The 18481-nt window shown below is 41.1% G+C and overlaps 1 protein-coding gene across 2 annotated transcripts in view; it reads left to right on the forward strand.

The window, feature by feature from the left end:
* The window catches only part of LOC122808684, a 91739-nt gene that overhangs the window by 47809 nt on the left and 25449 nt on the right, over positions 1-18481 (forward strand). For both annotated transcript variants that reach the window (XM_044079665.1, XM_044079664.1), the window contains exon 5: positions 11062-11258. In XM_044079665.1, the coding sequence (XP_043935600.1) occupies positions 11062-11258 (197 nt within the window). The remainder of the gene's footprint in view (positions 1-11061; positions 11259-18481) is intronic.

Here is an 18481-nt window from a genome sequence, read left to right on the forward strand (position 1 = left end):
CCCAAAGCTAGTTAAGAAAACAAAATCGCCACTGACTCTAAAGACAACCACAAAGCAAAGCATTCTATAGCTAGGTCAAGAATCTCAATGGCAACACTGAGATCTGCTCTGAGTTGCAGCACAATGGCACTAAATATACAGAACCAACTGATATTGCCAACATCCTGGCAGATAGGTTCAGTGCTAACTGGCATCCCCTAAAGGGCCCATCTCTACACCAGAAGAATGCAAAGTTCCTGTAATCATGGCTGCACAGGTAAAAAACACATTCTCCAAAGCCAAGAACACAGCATCCATGGGACCTGACAATGTCCCAGGCTTTGTTCTACATGAACTACAGAACACAAACTGGCACCTAAGTACCATATTCAAGCATAGCCTCACCTCAGGCTATGTGCCCACTGAATGGTGCACAGCGATGGTTATCCCACTCCACAAAGGGGGAGCCACCACAGACCCTGGAAACTACCACCCCATTAGCCTAATGAGCCTGGTCTGCAAGGCTATGGAATGTATCATCATGGAACTTATAAACAATGACATTGGTAATCTCCAAACTCAGGACCCCACCTAGTTCGGTGTAAAAGGCAGATCATGTCTCCTAAACCTGATAGACTTCTTTGAAGCAGTCACCAAAGCTGTAGATGAGGGTAGGTATAAATCCCTATGTCACAAGATGGGTTGCCAACTGGCACACTGACAGAACCCACACTGTGAAAGTAGCAGACTCCAAATCCAACTTCAGTCCAGTGACAAGTGGAGTACCACAAGGTTCAGTCCTGTGTCCTCTCCTGTTACACAGAAGGTCTTTGGCTAATGAAGTTCACAGATGACTGCAAACTAGGAGCCATAATCGAAACTCTAACAATGTGGGCATCCTACAAAAGGGCCTCACTGAGACAGATGCCTGGTGTCAAAGCCATGGCCTCAAGCTCAATGCCAAAAAGTGCATTGTCATCCCTTTTGGTAAAAACTCTGTACCCATAAACTACCACATAGGCAGTAGTCTACTTAACACCGAAAGTGTGATAAGAGACTTTGGGACACAGGTGGACAGTAGTCTCTCCTTTTGATAATCACATCGCCACAGTAGTCAGGAAATCCTTGTTGCACACCTCATCACAAAAGGTTTCTCATCCAGGAAAAAGACGTCCTTGTTCTCTCTACTAGTCACTCATTAGACCCATTATAGAGTGCAATGCCCCTTTTGGTATGTACCTCACAAGACCATCTACAAAAACTGGAAAGGCCGCAGAAATACCTCACAAAGAGGCTTACCGACAGATGCCCTATGTAGACGGTCTCAAAAAAACTGCAGCTTTACTCCCATCGCATATCACCTACTCACAGGCGATCTCTGCCTAGCACACACAGCTATGTCAAACCCAGAGCTTTTAGACATGCTCCACTTAAAGAAATTCCAATCCCTACCAGCTACACGCTTTAGGGACCTAAACCTTGTCACCACAATAAACAGAACATGCTGGAGGGATAGATTCCTGTCCCAGAGAGTTCCCATACTCTGGAACAAACTACCTATCTATATCAAACAAAGCTCCTCATTAGCACTCCAAGAAAGATCTTGATGACTGGATAGGAGATGGGAAATTTGCCCTGGGGATCACTTCTGTGGCTCTGCTCAACAGTGGCACAGGAAAATAATTTTCTTGGGTGGTGAAAGCCAGGGTACCTTTTGGCTAGGCTTGTATAGACCCTAGGGACAATAGGCTAGTACCTACCTATGAACCTATAGGCAAGTATATACTAGGCCAATGAACATAAAGGCCTTTTTAAGCCTAGCCATTCATTCCAAATATACATTATGTTTATGGCCCTTAAGATTACATTTATGGGTATATGCTGGCTACAATTTGGGTTGTCAACCATTTGCAGGCTACCTCTGTCCTTTTAAGGACATAGGTGGCACATTAGTTTTAAATTTCTGATTTCCTTATCCACTGGTCCAAACTGCACTTTGGTTTAGAGAAGGGTTCTGCTTCACATGGATGGGACACATGGGTCCTATTTATGTCGCAAGCAAGTCGTTGGATCAAGTATCTTTAATACTATTTGTTTTGTGGCTATACAAGAGCCATCAAAACAGGATCCAAGAATGACTGTATGTCCGATATAGATCATCCTAAACACTTTGGATTGGGCTTTGAGCCGGTCCATGTAGGAGTTTGTTTACACCCTGAATCCTTTTTATTGAAAACCTCTAAGCATGTTCCAATTGTTGCATGTGCCTGGTCAGCTACATAACACAGGGGGGGGCATTGTACTCTATGATTGGTTCTAATAAGAGCTGAATACAGTGGACTTCTTGGATATAGATGCCATACCCTTGCTTATAAGTTGAGCAACCTAGAATGATTTCCTTACTACTGTAGACACATAATGGTCAAATGCTAGATCACTGTCTACAGGTGTCCCCAATTCCCTGACTAATCTTGGTTATCTGAGTTATCAATGATATAGTTTCCAGAGGTGGCCAGCTTCCCAAAGGATACTATTATGTGCATTTCCTGGTAATGAGTTTCAGACCATGGTTCCAATACCAGCTATTTCAGCCCTACTTAAAGGATATTTGTATCTTAGGGGATCCTGTGAATGCACATAGCTTGCAATCATCTGCAAACTTGGTCATCCAGAGGCCCCAGATGTTGGCCTTGACAAGTAGGTGCCAAAAATGAGTGGGCCCAGCATAGAGCCTCGAGGGACTCCTGCTTGCCAGTGTCTTCTTTTTGGATATGGACTTGGTTATCCTAACTGCCCTTGTGGGCCATTTTAAGCCTAGCCAATTACCCCATGTGAGAATCAAACTCCACTTTGTGTCTGTAAGGTAACCACCTTAACTATTATGCCAACTGTCCTGTCCAACAGCCACCAAATGATTATTCCAGGATATCGATGCAGGACCTCTTAAGTGAGAATCCTACCCCTGGACCAATGAGCCACTCACTGCATGCCCCATCTATGGGTTGTCAAGGGAATGATTGCAAAGCTTGTAAAGGGGAAACCACTCCCTCAGTATGATTCAAACTCTGGTTGCCTGAATCTTCTCACTGGCCCTGAAAATGGACATGGGAATGGGGGGGGGGTAGGTGGGTTTGGTAGACCAGATGAGTGGCATTTGGAGCAGCTTAAGGTTAGCTGGGGGAACCAAAAATGGACAAAGATCAAATTAGTCAGTACTAGTACCATAATGTTCACTGGAAGGTGTGATAGTAAAAGTGAAATTCAAATGCTTTTGCCACGTAATGTGATGACGGGAAAGATTGAAGACAAAGGAGGGAGTGATGGAGGCTAAGACGGATCAATAGCATTCCTCAAATATTGATTAAGATTTTACAAGAACTTTAAAGTAGTACATGTTAATGGACAGGTCCGTATTATAAAATACTTGAGGTTGTGAGGATCTGAACTTGATTATACAATTAAACAACAAAAAATACTAACAGGAGAGTAATGCCATCAGGTGAACATTGGAATAGATATTTTTAGTTGGAAATAAATACACTAGTGCAAGTCCCAGTTCATGGTTTGTCCTCCCTATAAGAACAGAAGGAAATAAGCCATTGTGCGTCTCACTTAACAAAATTTTCTTAATGGATGCACATTTCCCTAGCTTTTGTAAAATTTAAAGGAATTCTATTTCCTAGTTTTTGGCCTTTATTGTTCTTGGGGAGGTGCACAGATGCCTGATTTTTGTGGTTCCACTCTAAATACCATAATTTTTAAGCCAGGCCAGAACTCTTCACAGCAGGAAGAACAACCACTATTGTTAATAACATTCAAAAAATACACATTTTCTATAAATGTTGCTTCTAAAGGAACAGAACTGCAATGTTAATGGTTGTTTTAATCCATGGAGACTGTTTGATTTTATAAAGAGATATGAGGCAGCAGATATTGTAGAACACTTTCGTCTCACTTCACACATTATGAATCCTGATGGTCTGCTTGAGTGTGAACTTGTATACCACATATACTATGTGGTACATGAATAGCTATAAAAGAACCTTGACAGATGAGTTTAGGGGTCAGTTTATTCCCATCTGATCTGTGTGATCACTGAGACATGGTTTAAAGCCATGGAGAGCACACTAACAGTGCAAGGTTATGATGCCTTCCACACACTTGGTCCAGCTCTTTCACAGGCAGGGACCAAAGGTGGAGGTGTCTCCATTTATATCAAAAATATACTTCAAGGCTGGACAAACGGGAAAATGCATCCTGTTCAAATTGCCATAGGTAAAATCCAATGCCACTTCCTTGTAAGCTATATGTTCCCCTATATGACCCAGGAAACCCATGCCATGTATCTAAACTTATTAGAAACACCAACCATCCAACCCAACACCATATTCATGGGTGACTTTAATTACACCACTATTAACTGGGAATCGTATGACACCAAACATACATGCACAGAGATTCCTGGATTTTGTAAATGCAAACTACCTGGACCAGGTAATCAATACAGCAACCAGGGGTGCAATCATACTGGATCTGGTCCCCATTAATATGGGAGACATCTGCACATCCCCTACTGTAATGCCTTCCCTGGTACGATCAGACCACAAAATGGTCTCCTTTTGAAGTAAAAACAAAACCTGGACCCCCTGCCAAACCTGTAATATTCAGGAACTATTCTAAGGCTAACCTCTTGCTATAAGTGAGAACCTGGAAAAATTTCAAGTCCCCTTAAATTCTAAGAACACTTCTGCCTATGCAGAACTATACACAGAAACCCTGTACAAGCACGTTAATAGCTGCATAAAGATAGCTGTACCCTTCAGGAAGAAGTATAAAACTAACTCAAAACTATTCCCCCTGGAGAAATCACAAAATCAATAATCTGTATAACAGAGGAAGAAAATCATGGTAAACATTATGAGGTGCAGCACCCAGCAGGATAAAACCACTCTCTCGTTAAGCTAACAACTCTTGAGGAAAGTCTACCAAAGACAAATATGAGAAGTTTTAACCACAAGGCATTCTTTAGCTAGGTCTGCAATCTCAAAGGCAATACACAATTGTTTGCAGAGCTCATTGTAAATGGAGCCACCTATACTGAACCAGAAGATGTAGCAAACCTCCTTGCTGATGAATTCGGCTCCAACTTTACTCCTCTTTTCCCCCTCATCCTTTTCCTCAGGAAATATCAAATATAACTTCCCCTCCCCCCACTATCACTAGGGATCAGGTCCTTAATGCTTTCTCTAAGACCAATAACACTACATTAATGGACCCAGCCAGTTTCCCATGATGCCTTCTAAATAGCATGAAACATGACCTATCGGGGCCTCTGGAATTATTATTTAACTGTAACCTCCAAACAGCCTTTGTGCCTCATGGATGGAGAAAGGCAACAGTCATCCCTCTGCACAAAGGTGGGCCATCTACAGACACTGGAAACTACATGTGTCTCACTAGTCTTGTATGTAAAGCCATGGAAAGAATTATCATGGAGATGATCAATAGAGCTATAGTAAATTTCCAGACACTGGACCCAACCCAGTTTGGATTCATCAAGGGCTGATCATGCCTACTCAGCTGGGTGGATTTCTTTGAAAAGGTCACCAAAGCAATGGATAAGGGCAAAATCATTCATACTGCCTACTTTGACCTGACCAAGGCATTTGACACAATACCCCACTTGGGCATTGTTGACATCAAGAGGTTAAGTACAAACCCATATGCCACCCAGCGGATAGCCAACTGGCTCACAGACAAGTCCCAGGAAGTTAGAATTGGGGAGTCAACCTCTACAAAGAGGCCAATCACAAGTGGAGTCCGTCAGGGATCAGTCCTTGGACCGCTCCTTTTTGGCATTTACTTCTCAGAAGTCAATGCCAATGGTCATGGTCTCTGACTAAATTTGCAGATTATTGCAAATTAGGAGCTGTCATTGAATCTCCCACTGACACAAATGTTCTACAGGAGGGGCTGATACAGACGAACAACTGGTGCCAGAGCCGTGGACTAAACTAAATGCCAAGAAATGCATAATGGTATACTTTGGGAAGTCATCCATCCCTGGTAACTATCATATTGACAACACACCCCTTAGATGTGACCCAGTACTCGGGAACTTAGGGACACACACACATACACAAATAGTAATCTAGCCTTTGATCATGTCTACAGTGGTGGTGTGCAACTTATAAACCAAGATATGGCATCCAAGTCCAAGGAAGTTATTGTTCCGAATTCTATCATGGAGTGCAATGGCTTTGGTATGTACCTAACCAGGCATATCCAACAATTGGTGCATCCACAGAGGTTCCTCAGTAAAAGAGTACAGGGTGTTAAGGCAGTCAGGCCCTATCCCTGTATTCTTACAGGCTTTTGAGGGGGGGATCTACACCTGGCATACATGACATTCAGACCCCACTCTGGACCACCTGCATATCCACAAAACAAACTGCACCAGAATTACCCATTCTAAAGACCTCGCCTGTGATATAAATAGGACCTGCTGGAGAGGTCAGTATATATTGCAGAGACTACCCCATCTATGAAACGGGCTCCCCATCCATGTGAAGCAGAATTCCTTCCTAACCCAATTCAAGTGCAACTTGGACAATTGGGTGGGAAACCAGAATGTAATCCCTGGTTTGACACCTGGACATGGGTAACCTGTAAATGGTTCATCTCCCAGGCTCGTCATCAAGGGTAACAGAACTTGTCAGAGATTTGAGATGCATGACTATCCTTAAAAAGGCCCTTGTGGTCATTAGCCTAGTAAAGACCTATGAACTCTTGTCATACAATGATCATTTCTTTCCTTTTTCACCAAAGGTGAGTATCATCTAAGATGGGCCATTATTTAGGGGCGCTATTAGGGTCCTTCAAATCAGCTGTACAAGAAAAAGGGGCATGCTGTCTGTGATGGACGTCAGGGACACTAGCACATTTTACATTAGGGACACTACCATATTTTATGTTTCAGTTCACAGTCTGCATAATCTGCTGAATTGATGTTTGTTGTGGACCATTGTCATAAAAGAGAACATTGGGTGTCTTTGTTGGGAATATGCACTTTAATATTACCCATGCTTGTATCACTCTGATAATTTTGGAATACTTGGAGTAAAAGCCTGTATAGATGATAAAATATAAGCTCAGATGTGGTTTAGATATCCTCTCGAGCATTTGTTCTCTCAGTTGATAGAAACTATTCTGACAGCTTTGTACTTCACACTTGAATACAATTGAAAAGTCTGAATATCTTTCCCTACAGATAATTTCCCAAGATCAGCGTTTCACTGTAATGTCGATCAGATTTTTTATTTTTTTTAACTGTCACTTATAACTGTTTCTAGCTCTTATTAACAACTCTTTATGCTTCTCTGGTAGATATGCTCAAATCATAGCGCAAGCTTTTCTGGCATCAATCTAAGGTAGCCGTCTACCTTCTCAGGAAACATCAAATCTCCTGGTAGACCTGAAGCTAATGGAATTTACTCTTTCTTTGATACAGCTACTGCCCAACCCTCCCCATTTTAAATGTTGTTTTTACATTGGTAATTTCTCATAAATATAGAAGTGCATAATCTCTTTTCCTAAGCAAGTCAGCTTTGCTTCAATGTTATTCACCCTTGCTTTCTTTTGGCCATAGTGCCAAGCTGATCCAAGCTGTGATCCAGCACTGCTTTGGGGAACATCTCTAACTACCTCCTTCAAAAGTCGGCCGCATGGTTTTAATCTTGGTGATAGCATCATGACCGCCACTTTTTGTCTTATCAGACGAGCTTCATGTACAAATAAACCCATTAAGGGACTCTGTCCATTAGCAACACCAATGGTCTTGATGATTTCCAATTCTGACTCTGTCCAGTAGCAACATCAACAGCCTTGATTTGCTCTAATTGCATCTTTTCTATCACTTCCCCTTTTACTTTGGCATTCTACAAGGGTTGTTCTTGGGTCTAGTTCGCTAACCATTTCATGCATCTCTGGGTACATAGTAGCATTATGTGTAGATTTGCTTGGGCACCCACTGAGGAGTGACCCTTAATGCTGAAAGACCTTCTTAGCTCATTCTTGCAGAGAAATAATGAAAAAGAAACCACCACAAACCTCATACCTCCTGCTCCTCCTGATTTGCTATCTCACGTGCTTGGACTCTTTTCTGCAATGGATTGCAAATAATGACAGCAACTTTAAGTAGAGACCAAGTATCCATTATTCCATTTTCTTTTCCCTTAATATGTTATTTTTTGTTGAATAATAATAGTAATAATAATAATAATAATAAAAATAAAAATAATAATAATATAAATAAAAATAATAATAATATAAATAAAAATAATAATATAAATAAAAATAATCCAGAAATGCATCTCTTTGTTGAGGCTATGAATGTTTTTTTTTTTCTTGCTTCTTAATGGTTGAAAGTATTTATAGCCAGTGGCTCAATATTAACATTTGCTGGTGGATGACCAGAAGGCTGTGGGTTCTGTTCTCAGACCAGGTGCTTTGGATTGCAGTGTCAGAAACTCAATAGGTAGTATATTTGCCTTTGTCCGTGACTGTGTAGGCAGCACACTTGCCATTGACTCTGGGTTCTGTCTCCACATCCGGAACACCAAACTAATTTTCCAATATACGAGACAGAAAGAGAAACCAGCAAGTAAGACTGAAATATTTTTGTGGCCAACCTCCCCAGCCTTTTATGCATAGTCCTGGAACATCCCATAACAGAACTGAAGTTGGGCAATGGCAACTTAGATTCCAATCAGTTTGATTTCGTGAGTGACACGTCTTATGTTGTAAACCTGCGTATTTTTTTAATTTTAGTTATTTTCTCTTTGTTGACTGAGGTCTGAAAGTCACTTTTCAGTGTAGGTCTGGGGAGAAACCCCCCAGCAAAATTATATAGTCAGGATTGCATTTCTTATACAATTTTGCATGGAAGTTATATTACAGTTTGTATTTAGATATATAATACCCCAACCTAATACCCTGACCTTATCAGAATTACAGTATAAAACTATAGGAAATGAATAATTGTGAAATTAAGCTCCAGTAAAACGTATGCCATTGGTAGGATTTAAGCTCCAGTAAAACGTATGCCATTATTAGGATTTAAGCTCCAGTAAAATGCATGCCTTTGATAGGGTTTAAGCTCCAGTAAAATGCATGCCATTGGTAGTGTTACTCCAGTAAAATGCATGCCATTGGTAGGGTTTAAGCTCCAGTAAAACCCATGCCATCTGTAAATGCATGCCATCTGTAGAGTTTAAGCTCCAGTAAAATGCATGCCATCGGTTGGGTTTAAGCTCCAGTAAAACCCATGCCATCTGTAGAGTTTAAGCTCCAGTAAAACGCATGCCATTGGTAGGCTTATTACATTAGTTGACCGTGTCCAGTGAGATTTGAGTTGAAAGGTAGTTGTATTAGAATAGTATAAAAAGGACAGGGTGAAAAAGAAATCTGTCAGTTACCTTATGAGGCATGAGTTAAATATAAGATAGTAGGGCAATAGGAAGATGATTATTAGATTGAGTTTGAGGTTATAAGAAGTCTTGATTTTAGTTATAAGTTACCAATGAAGCATGAGTTTCAAATTCTGAGAGCTGTTACACTATATGCACACTGATTATCTTAGCCAAGACTTTTGACACTATCCCATATGATGATATTGCAAAATGAGAGCATAAAACTTTGTTGCCTGTTGGCTTGCTGAATGGTTACCAAATTGTTTGTAGACTGTTTAAAATTTTAACTCCTGGAATAGCACAGGGTTCAGTGTTTGGCCCTATCCTGCTCAGCATTTATATCAGATATCCAAGCCAGTGTCCTAGAATTGTGGCTGATTGTTGATGTCTGCAAGGTAAACACACTGTTACAGTTTTAGCATGGTCTTAATTCGAACATATACAGCATACAGCTTTAGCATGGTCTTAATTTTTAGCATGCTGTATATGTTCCAATTATCTCAAGCTAAATGAAAACTACAGCATAATATTCAGCAAAAAATTCTTGCCGCCTCGTATTATAAATGGTGCCCTTCTTCAGACAGAGTGTAATAAGAGACTGGCATACTTTTGAGGAGAGCTGTCAGTTGATCATCAAGTGTCCACCATCAGTTGATCATAAAGTGTCCACCATGGTAGGAAATCCTTTCTGGGACAGTTAATTTCCAAAAAAAAGATATCCTCAAGATCAAAGGAAGTCCTAGTGCAACTAGTCTTCTCTATCAGACTCATCATTGAATAAAATGCCTCCTGGTATGTGTAAACCCAAGCTTATTGCTCAGGTGGAAATGCCCAAAAGATTTCTAACAGAGACTTACAAAAATCTGCTTATAATTAGCAGCTTACTGGCTTCTCTGAGGTGACATTAATTTTTGTTTTTTGAGCAATAAATCGTTCAACTTTCTACTCTGTAGCTTGTGGGCTTCTGTCTATCTTTTTTTTTGATTGAGTCAGGAAAACCCCAAGCTTATTTGACCCGTTTCTTTCCAAAACAAGGTCTCTACATATACCCATGAAGGAGCTAAATCTACACTAACAAAACTAAATGAAGGAGCTAAATCTACACTAACAAAACTAAACAAGTGTTGCTTGAGGGATAGTTTTCAAATTCTGTGCATTTCACTGCCCATGAAATATATTGCCACTACAAGTCAAATAAGGTACTACTGTCATCAACCTTTGAGGCAAGTCTTTGGACGACTAGACACAAATTTATCCCAAGGCTATCACGTATGGCTGTGCACGATTTGGAAGGTAAGCGCTATTAATAGTTCAAAAAGGATGGCAAGAGCTTTTATACCTATTTAAAAAGTGTATATGTTCTCTGTGATCTCTTGCCTAGTTTTTTTCCAATAATGTGGCCATACATGCAGAAAGAGAGAAAAGGAAGGGATTTGTGTTAGGAATGCTGTTACCGTCTTTGTTTTCTCTGGCACATGGAGGGATTTGTGTTAGGAATGCTGTTACTCTGTTTGCCTTTACAAGTTTAATGATGGGTATGACTGTAAAAGCAGAGGATGGCATGGAGAGTTTGATTCTGTCAATGTTGGTTATGTTTCTGGTCTGTATACAGGGAACCCAGAAGTCCACCCCTTGCTGCAAAATGAAAACTGCACTGAAGAGTCCATGGTCTACATGCCCCAAATCACAGCACCGACACTTACTGTAGACCAGGATCAAGCTTTAGAGAGATGCTTCCACAGTCAAGGACCTGTTACGCCCTTCCAAATGAACACCTTTGCAAACAGGCTTGGTCTGGATTTTGAAACGGTAGGTGCCTCATATATGCTATTTTATGTAAGTTTTACAGGGAAAAAACAAACCTTGCATGGTTATACACACAAAGTTGTGTGCTAATCTTCAGTTTGCGGACATTGTGTGGAGATGGAAAGGATTATAATGTTTGTCCTGTAGAAGGGACAGAACTAGGCCATGATGGAAGACTACAGATCTGACTTATTCACTTTGTAAGAAAATGTATTGGTTTGAGCTGTTTGGTTATGGCGTTGGCTAAATATAGCCCGTTTCTTTTTCTAACGTAAAAATGCACAGCTCATCACAGAATTCTGGCTAGTATTTCTAATACAAATACAAAATACACTTAAGCTTGTTGATCTTTTCCCATCGTACAGCTAAATTGTTAACCTTTTTATTCAACATTTTGTAGATGCTATTTAAAATGCAGTCCTAAAAATCTGCTAGGATGTGTATAGCACACATAACTATAATTAAATGACAGTATGATGGTGCACGAATGTGCATAGCAAAAGTAATGATAATTGACAGTATGATGGTGCACAGCACTGGAAGTGCAGCTCAACATCCATATTTTTCTACAAATGTGCTATTTGATTTTCAATAATGTAGCACAGCTTTCAACTTCACTGCTTAAGAATCAACGACCAAGCCAAAAATAATCATGAGGACAAAGGCCAAAAAAAAACAGGGCTAATTTTTACATATTACTCCAATTCACTTAGAAGAGCAAGTTTTGCATTGGCATGTATTTTCTTTTTAAAAAAAAAGGTGTGTGAGAAATACTAATGTCTGGCTTTACTAAGTATTGATTTACCTGAATAAGAGTATACAAGAGACAAGGTAACAATAATGAGGCAAAATCAGGGACCGCTCCGAGGTATGTGAAGCAGTAACAGGGGACTTTGATTATATTAGAGGGTTGTAGGTGTGTTTTTCAGTAAACTGCCAGTTCTGTGAACTCTGTTTGGTGAGCCAGCACTTGCTGAACTAGGATTTGGTCAATCACCTATCGTAGCCAATGCCCCCCTTCTGCTACAGTGTCTTCTGAAATCATTTTGTTAACTGGAAGTCAGGCTGCTAACTTATTATAGCTAAAGGCTAATGTGTTACTGTTAACTCCTCTCTAAGTCAAAGAACTAGTGAACAGAAGCCTAAATGAAAGAACTGTTAAACGTTGGAAGGAGGCCATAACCATTCTAACCTACAGACTTCCAAACTGGCTACTGGACCATTGCCCTTCTTGGTGGTCTTAGCAAAGTATGGGACAGGATGATTCACAGGCAGTAACTTCTCCATTTTATGCACACTTCATCCTGATACTCGGTATGCCCTTTGATGGTGGGGGGTGGATACATCTAGACACTGTACTGTAAAACTGAGTCTTGACTTCTGTAAAGGTTGTGAAACTGCGCATCATGATATCCTCGCTTATAGCTTCACATCTACCTATTAATAGCCTGTTATGGATTCACAGTTATTCACTGGAAGGTAAATGGTGAAAATGAAGATTGCTACCTCCTAGCCTTGAAGTTCCTGCAGAGCCAGTGTGAGGAATTGTCTGCAGAGGTCTTCTCTTTACTTTCTATATAAATCCTAAATCCAGAATGACCGTGGTTTAGTCATTTAGCTTTGTTCATTATACGCATGACCATGAATTCTATTCTATGACATTCATCAAAGGTTTAGTAGTTCTTGTGTCTGTGTGGTTTCCTCTAGGGTCTGTCCTTTTCTTTAACTACTGGCTAGTACGTAAAGTTTTCCACTGGTCATAAATTTGAAGAGCTGTTGGTTAGTAGAATTTATCATGCTAACGACATTAATGCAGTTTAAGTAATCCATGACTTTTTATGGGTGTATCGGGATTTACCCAATGTGTGTTATTTGATCACAAGGGTGAAGCCCGAGTGATTAAACAAAGCTAACCATTGGATAAATCCAATCCTGATGTACCCATAAACAGTTGTAGATTGTTGCTATCTTACAGTTGCATTATTTAAGAAAGAAATCTCTTCCCTTCCTTAAATAATGCATTTGTATAAGGGTGCTTGTGTCGTCTTCTACGTTGTCTTTGCTATACAGATGCGCTGCACATCTGTATGGGATTTACGTTCCCATGCTTGCACAGTGCATCAGTGCAGGAGAAGTGATGAAGAAAACACAATTTCTGTTTTCTGCTTGTTTGTGTTAAAAAAAAAAAAAAAAAAAAAATAGACCTTTACGCAGACAGTGCAAAATTGCTGCTTGTTTGTTTGTGTTAAAAATATATATTTACAGACAGTGCAAAAATAGGACGAAATAAAGTACGTTTCTGTTTTAGTTTTGCAGGACGTAGCTGATTTTTCACATATTATTGATTTGTCCAATATGGCAATAGAAAAGTCTGGCTGCTCAGTGATTCTTCAGTGGCCAGACTCTTTTTTCTGTTGGTATATGCTTGACTTAGCACGCTAGTTAGTCTGTCAATCAGCATGCGCATTTTTAATAGCAATCAGCATTTATTGTATAATGACTAATTCCAAAATTAACTTAGCCCCTCAAGGGTGTTACTAGAGAAGCTAGGCCTATATATATATATATATATATATATATATATATATATATATATATATATATATATATATATATATATATATATATATAATTTCAAATAACCGATGGTCCACAAACACGAAACCTCATACGCTGCACACACCACAATAACAACAATCAACTAACAAAACACATCCCTGTCCAAAAACCACACACAGAACACAAGCACACCAAAATCCTCACAAACCCACACTAAACCTCACATACACAACTATCTACAACCCTAACCCAAACCCTTACCCTAAGGTCCATCACTATCGCACACTCAGCTAACCCGGCCTCTAACCCTAACTCACTTAACCCCTAACCCAAAATATACTACTACCGCACACTTACCTAACCCGCGCCCTAACCCACTTAACCCGCCTCTAACCCAAACACAATCACTACTGCACATTTACCTAACCCGCGCACTGACCCTAAATCACTAAACCCACCCCTATCCCCACAGACCATCAATATCCACACTTACCTTATGCACCTAATCCGTCACCCGCATACTCACACAGCCTTTTTCCAAGTCACTATCCTTGGCGTCGGCGTTTTGATCCGTAGCGTCGGTCTTCCGCATGTCGATGTTCTGGTGCCCGCTAATCCGTTGTCTGTGAAAGCAGCTGTCGGATTTCCATAAATATGAATGTTTTAAAAAGGGGTACGTGACCATTTTGTTTTAAATTTTGAAGTGTCACATGACTGTTAAAACGAGTTTTTTTCTTACTCCAGTTCTTTTCCATTGATAAGTACATATTCAACACTGTGCTAATTTACAACCTATAGCCGCCTTCTGTGTTTATACATCACTTTTGTATCACTAGATAACAATACCTTGTATAGACAATGGATATAATGTTCTGCATTGAGTGGCAAAATATCAGTGTCTAAAGCATCAATGAGAGCATGAAAAACAAAAAGCAAGTGTCTGTGTAGGTGGGAGGGCAAGCGTCCATGCACTGTCTGTGGGGAGCTGCTCCCCTCTCATCCCTAGCTAATTTTATATACCAACTCCAAGGCTGTACACTCACAAGGAAAGAGTATATGCCCCTACCTGCGGATTGTTAATTTGGTGCACCTATTGGCCAAAGCATGTCAACCAAGCAGATGTCGACTTGTATATAAAATGTTATAGGTTCATAAGCTTGTATATGTTAGGCTATCGGCCCTAGGGCCTATACAAGCCTAGCCATAACAATTCCCTGGATATTTCTTCCCACAAAATTTACTTCTCTGGACCCCTGTCTAGCAGGGTGACTGACATGATCCCCGGGGTGAATTTCCTATCTCCCATCCAGTCAAGGTTCCTTTTGAAGAGGGCCAAGGAGGCGCTCTGCTTGACATGCATGGAGAGGCTCTGGGTCGGGAACCTATCCCTCCAGCATGTTTTGTTCATTGTGACAACAAGGTTTAGATCCCTTAAGCGTGTGGCTCTGAGGGATTGGGATTTCTTTAAGTGGAGCATGTCCAACAGCTCAAGGTTTGACATGGCCTTGTATGTTGAGCAGAGATCACCTCTTGAGTAGATGATATGCCACAGAGTATAGCTGGAGTTTTTTTAGACTGTCAGCATATGGCATCTGCTTTAGGCCTGTGATTCTTTTGGTGAGGTATTTCTGTGGCCTTTCCAGCTGTTGCAGATGTCTTGTGAGGTACATACCAAATGGGGCATTATACTCTATAATGGATCTAATGAGGGATGAGTACAGTGGAACAATGACCTCCTCTTTTTTTCTGGATGAAAAGCCCTTGGTGATGAGGTGTGCCACATAGAAGGATTTCCTGACTGTTGTGGCGATGTGGTTATTGAAAGGGACACAGGTGGACAGTGGTCTCACCAAGTCTCTCATCACACTTTCGATATTTAATGTACTGCCACCTATGTGGTAATTCATGGGTGCATGTTTTTTTCCAAAGGGGATAACTATACATTTCTTGGCATTAAGCTTTTCTGTAAGGCCCTTTTGTACAATATCCACATCATTTGGGGATTCAGTAATGGCTCCCAGTTTGCATCTGTGAACTTTGTTAGCCAGAATCCTTTAGTGTTGGCCTGTACTTTAGAGAAGTAGATGACAAACAAGAGTGGTCCCAGGACTGAACCCTGAGGTACTCCACATGTCTCTTGTCTGGAGCTGGGTTTGGAGTTTGATTTTACAGTCTGGGTTCTGTCAGTAAGCCAGTTGGCAACCCATCGAGTGACGTAGGGATTTGTGTCCAGCTTTTATTTATTTATTTATTTACATTTGTTAACCGGGAGAGTCCGACTGGACACAGGTCCGTTTTCAGCGGAGGCCCGGGGAGAAAAGCACCACATTAAGTATTTGCATTATACAGTTAAAAAACATAGCATTTAAATATAGACATTAGTCCAGTTAAGGACGCAAGACAAGAAGAAAACATATGTAAAACAGCTGTAGAGCATAGTACAATTTTAAAATATGGTGACATACTAAACCTGGTTAAAATGTAGCTGAGATTCATCAGTGAAAAATTGATACAAACTGTTTTTGAGGTACATAACAGCCATTAGCAGTTGTTGCTAAAAGAAGTTAGTATTATGTGGTAGGTAGCTGGGAACATTAGTAGCCAAGCTTGCTAAGAGTAGGTTGTTGATAGGGGCTGAGAGAGGTAGTGGGTGGGAGGAGTGGATGGTATTAGAGGGGGCAGGTTGCAAGGGCATATCTGGCAAGTTTTGAAGTGTGATTTTACTAAGGATTTAAAGTGGGTGCAAGAAGTTACAGAGGTAATTGAAGATGGGAGGGAGTTCCAGAGTTTGGCTATAGTGCAGGAGAATAAAGCTTCTCCAGCAGAGTTAATGGCTCTTGTGACCTGTAGGCGTTTTTTGTGGCTGGATCTTAATGGCTCATGGTTATGTAGGGTTGGAGTAGATTCTGGAGGGATGGGACTTTTAGTGGTTGATTTTATTAATTAGTTTGTGGGCAAGTGTGAGTTGGTACCATTGAAGGAGGTGGGGGAGCTCTAGCCAGTCCAGTTCTGCTAGTGAGAGACAGTGGTGAGTACGGTAGGAAGCCCCTGTGGCGAATTTTGCGATTGTAGCAGGTTTTGAGCTTATTTAGATCACATTGTCTAAGGTTAGTAAATACTGGAGAGGCATAGAGTAGGGTAGAGATAAGTTGAGAATTTGCTAATGAAATTTTAGCTGCTTTGGTAAGTAGTTGCTGATTTCTATACAATGCTAGTTTTTTGTGCACTTTTTTAATGGTCATGGAAATGTGAATGTTAAAGTTCAGATGTTCATCGTGTTTCACTGTTGCAGTCATGACTGTAGGGCTCTCCCCTGCCAGCAGGCAGCCCTCGGTCGGCCAGAATCCCAAAGTCTGGGTACGGCGTCTGCTGTTCAGCCATGCTCCCTGACGTCAGAGCGCCAGGAGTACAAAGCTGACGGCTGACGCCATCTTCTCCAGTCTTCTTGCCGTGCGGTGATAGCAGTTCGCATTTTCCGGTCGGCGGACTCCTGACTAATTTTACTGATATACTTCGGTCTGAAGACTTTCTTCTCCACTCAAAGCTAAAGTACCCCGTTGGGGAATCTTTTTTTTCTTGCTCCACTCCGATGTCAGAAAAAGTTAATTGTCATGTGGGAAGCAAATACCTCACAAGGATTTTCATTCTTACTGTATTCCTTGCTTGGGCCCTGACCACGATGTAGCTAGTTGTCGGTTTTGTGCTAGATTCAATCAACGTACAATTAAGCGAAGGTACGATTTTGCTTTTCATTACTTCGGTAGGCGCTTTAACTACAAAATGTCATCGGATATGGTCCCGGCTACCGGAGTTCATAAACATCGCAAGGATAAAGACAGGCCTCCGAGGTCCAAATCTGATGATGCACAAGTGGAGCCAGCTTCAGGTTCAGCCGTCGTCAGTGAGGTGCTTTTGCAGCCCCTGTCGTCAGCCATTTCAGAACCGATGGCCGAAAAGGACTCTCATGAGGAGCCAACCAGGCCTTTAAATATTTCTGTTGCAGGACCTTCGGACAATGCTCCTTCAGATGGGTCCGGAGCCACTGTGCAGGTACCGGCTTCCGAAGGGGTTTTCAGGCCTACTCAGCTACTAATAAAGGCAAGGCCAAAGGCAAAGACTCCTTCAAAATCAAAGACTTCTACACAGGCTTCTTCTGAACCGAACCGGCTCCCAAGTCACAGAAGCAGTTACTCAAGATGGCGGAGGATTTGATTACTATGATTAGGGGTTCTCATCCCCCTCCAGACAAAAGGCCAAGGCAGGATATTTCTTATGATTCCTCTGATCAGGCTTCTGTTTCCTCAGTGTCTTTTTCTGATCAGGAATATTCTTTCCCTCCTTATGAGGATTTTGATGCTGAAGAATCCATTCCTTCAGCTTCTCCCCCTGAGGATTTCTCTTTTGGGGAAACTTTGCATTAAATGAGGGAACATTTCCACTGGGAAGGACAGGAGTATTCGGAATCCAAGAAAAGGCTGAGGGAATTTCTTCTTCTTCCCCAACATAGACCCCTGGCTATCCCCTCCTGTTTTGGATATTGTGGATGATGCCCTTTTCGGAGGCTAACTTAACCCCTGACTCTTTTCCTCCTGCTCCTGTGAAACCTGATAGATATTACAGGGTTCCTGATTCCCATCAGTTTTTGTACAAGAACCCTTCTGCTGACC

The sequence above is a fragment of the Protopterus annectens genome, chromosome 8.part0 (assembly GCF_019279795.1).
Source record: "Protopterus annectens isolate FY-2018-M chromosome 8.part0, PAN1.0, whole genome shotgun sequence".
Classification (NCBI taxonomy): Eukaryota; Metazoa; Chordata; order Ceratodontiformes; family Protopteridae; genus Protopterus; species Protopterus annectens.